The sequence below is a fragment of the Dipodomys spectabilis genome, unplaced genomic scaffold, assembly GCF_019054845.1.
Source record: "Dipodomys spectabilis isolate Male_0828 unplaced genomic scaffold, ASM1905484v1 ptg000081l, whole genome shotgun sequence".
NCBI lineage: Eukaryota > Metazoa > Chordata > Mammalia > Rodentia > Heteromyidae > Dipodomys > Dipodomys spectabilis.
The window spans coordinates 22,236,708-22,239,513 of record NW_024870758.1 but is presented as its reverse complement, the minus strand read 5'-3'; the positions used below and the strand labels follow the sequence as shown (position 1 = coordinate 22,239,513).

Sequence of the window (2,806 nt, the reverse complement as noted above, 5' to 3'; positions counted from 1 at the left end):
CCTTAGTCCTTCTGTATTTAGTCTGCTTTTCACAAAGAGTCTTGTTTGTTTGCTCTGAATTGTACTGATATCCTCCTACCTTTACCTCCTTTAGTACCTAGGATCAGAGGCATGGATTACAATACTTACAGAGTCCTAAGATTTTCATACATATTTTAGAAACAGATTCTTATCTTCTACAAAAACAAAAACCCAACCACATAACACATTTTTTACTAGGATTATATTGATGTCAAAAGATCAATTTGGACAAAATAGTTTTTCTAATGCCAAATGTTACACCCTATGACCATTATAGCTCTTTTAGTTTATGTGTGTTTCCTTTATTTTTTGCAGCAATGTTTTGAAGGCCTTCCTGCTTGCCTATTTGTCTTGCATTTATTTTGTTTAATTTATCCCTAAATATTGCAATTTTAGGATGATATAAAAGCTTTCCAATTTCATTCAAAATTTTTTTCACTATATTATTATTTAGAAATACTATTGCTATTACTAGATCAGTTTATCCAGGTCTTAGCCTTACCTTAACTATTTCTCATCAATAGAACTACAGACATTGGGATAGACACATTAAGCTGTTGGTCATTATCTGTTGAATTTAATGAATCTGTGTTTGAGAGTTAATTTATCTCCAAGTCTGAATTTAATCAAGGAAGCATTGAGTTTTAGTCCCCCATAAGTTATAGAGGGATGTCATATGTGTGTGTGTGTGTGTGTGTGTGTGTGTGTGTGTGTGTGTGTGTGTGTGTGTTGTCTACTTTAAAACTCTTTACTGATAGCTCACATCTGTAATCCCAGCTGTTCAGGAGCCTGAAATCTGAAGATTACACTTCAAAGCCAGCCCAAACAGAATAGTCCATGAAAGTCTTATCTCCAACTAACCAGCAAGAAGCCTGAAATAGGCTGTGGCTTGAGTAGTACCACCCGTGAGTGAGAAAACCTACTGGGAGGGTGGGACTCTGAATTCCAGTGCCAGTACTAGCACAAAACAACAACCAAATTCCTTTTTATAGGCATGTAATGGAACAGTGAAGTCAAGAAAAACCTTTCATTTGCAGGTGAGCAAACTGAGGACCGGGTATTAAATAGCCGACCATCTGTGGTAATAATCACAGTTGTAGCCGTGACCACAGTAATCTGAATATTATGGAGGGAAGTGACATGCTGTGTGTTGCATTTGACAACTGCTATTTTCTCAAGATTGCCAGGGAATTCAGGGATAAAGTTTAAAACCAGAGAAACTTATCTGGAAATTTTCTATGGATAGAAAGAGGGTGTGGATAAAAAAATCTCATTCTTCCTTTTTGTACCTATTCAATAGTAATATTGGACAAACAAAATAGGAAAAAGTCATGAAATGAAAGGCTTTGGCTATCTGGATTCTGTTTCACATATACGTAGACTGACAACTTCCCAAGTCACGAAATGAAAGGTTTTGGATATCTGGACTCTGTTTCACATATACGTAGACTGACAATTTCCCAAGGGGCAAGGATAGGCGTGGGGAGAACCTCTGCCCAGAAGCTGTCACTATTTCCCCTTTGCTGTTAGCAGGTTGTAATGGGCCTCCCTACTGAGCTGTCATCTGAGCTGAATCTTGTTCTATTTACTAGTGGTTTTTCCCCCAAAGGTCCTTACTCTGGTTGTTTTCTTTCTCAATGTATAGATAAAAAAATGTATGGCCCAGAGTATGATTGATCTTGGTATTTGTTCTGTGTACACTTTATTTTTTTTTAACTCAGGACCTGGTCACTGTCCCTGAGCTTCTTTTGCTCAAGGCTAGCACTCTACCACTTCCAGGTTTCCTGTTTATGTGATTCTGAGGAATCGAACCCAGGGCTTCATGCATGCAAGACAAGCACTTTATCACTAAGCCACACTCCCAGGCCTGTTCTGTGTACACTTAAATTTAGTGTGTATAATAAAGGAATGGGGAAGGGGAAAATGAAAGAATAGAGAAAACTATACTGTAGTAGTCAGGATATGGTGGAACCAAATTGCAGTTTTCAGGTTAAGAATGTATTCTTGGCCTATAAGAACAAAGTTCTGGAGCAAAGTAGCAGGTTCTCTTTTTTAGTAGACACCTCCTGTCTGCTGCTGGAACACGTCAATTGTATCTCCATCCTCCATTTCCACCTGTGCAGGTATGTCTACTTCATTGATTGGCTGTCCATCGAATCTGAATCTAATCTGCCTCATTGACAAACCCTGTGGTTCACAATAGACTTTCATTGGCTTACTAAGTGGTGTGTGCCTCTTAATCTTAAACTGTACCACAGAACCATCCTGTCCCGCCACCTTCAAATTAATATGATCCTTGTTCTCAGTCTTGACGCCTTCCTTGGGCTTTTTGTCAGCCATCAAGAGCACCAGAGTCTCCTTAGATGCAGCTTCACAAAAGAGGTCCCTGGTCCACACCGAAGGAGCACACAGGCAGCACCACAGAGGCTGGAGGAGGTGGCAGAGGTGGACCTGTTTTTGTCATACATTTTATATCTATAAATACTATAGAGCTGTAGTCATAGTAGTAGAATGCCTGCCTAGTAATCACAAAGCCATACAACTCAAATGCTAGTACTGCTAAGAGAAGAAGAAAATGAAGAAAGAAGAAGAGGAAAAGCAGGAGGGAGAGGAGGAGGAATAAACTGATGAGAAAACAGTTATATTTTAATTAAAATTTGAATAAGCACTATTTCTTATTTCCCCTGATGGTAACCTTTTCATTGCATAGTTCTGAGGGCTTTACATTTATTGTTTAATTGTTTGTGCTGCTGGATCTAGAGCCATGGCCTTGTGCATGTTAACA

The 2,806-nt window shown here is 38.9% G+C and overlaps 1 protein-coding gene across 2 annotated transcripts; it reads right to left on the bottom strand.

Annotated features, from left to right (window-relative positions):
- Positions 1-2,073: 2,073 nt before the first annotated feature.
- On the bottom strand, positions 2,074-2,361 carry LOC122110848 (small ubiquitin-related modifier 2-like). 2 transcript variants are annotated; one of them, XM_042683558.1, is made up of 2 exons: positions 2,208-2,361; positions 2,074-2,150 (listed from the first exon to the last, which is right to left on the bottom strand). In XM_042683558.1, exons 1-2 carry the CDS (start codon positions 2,359-2,361, stop codon positions 2,074-2,076), a joined length of 231 nt encoding a protein of 76 aa, XP_042539492.1. The 2 variants fall into 2 exon arrangements, with proteins under 2 accessions (XP_042539492.1, XP_042539491.1); XM_042683557.1 differs by having other exon boundaries at positions 2,074-2,361.
- Between the last annotated feature and the right edge of the window lie 445 nt (positions 2,362-2,806).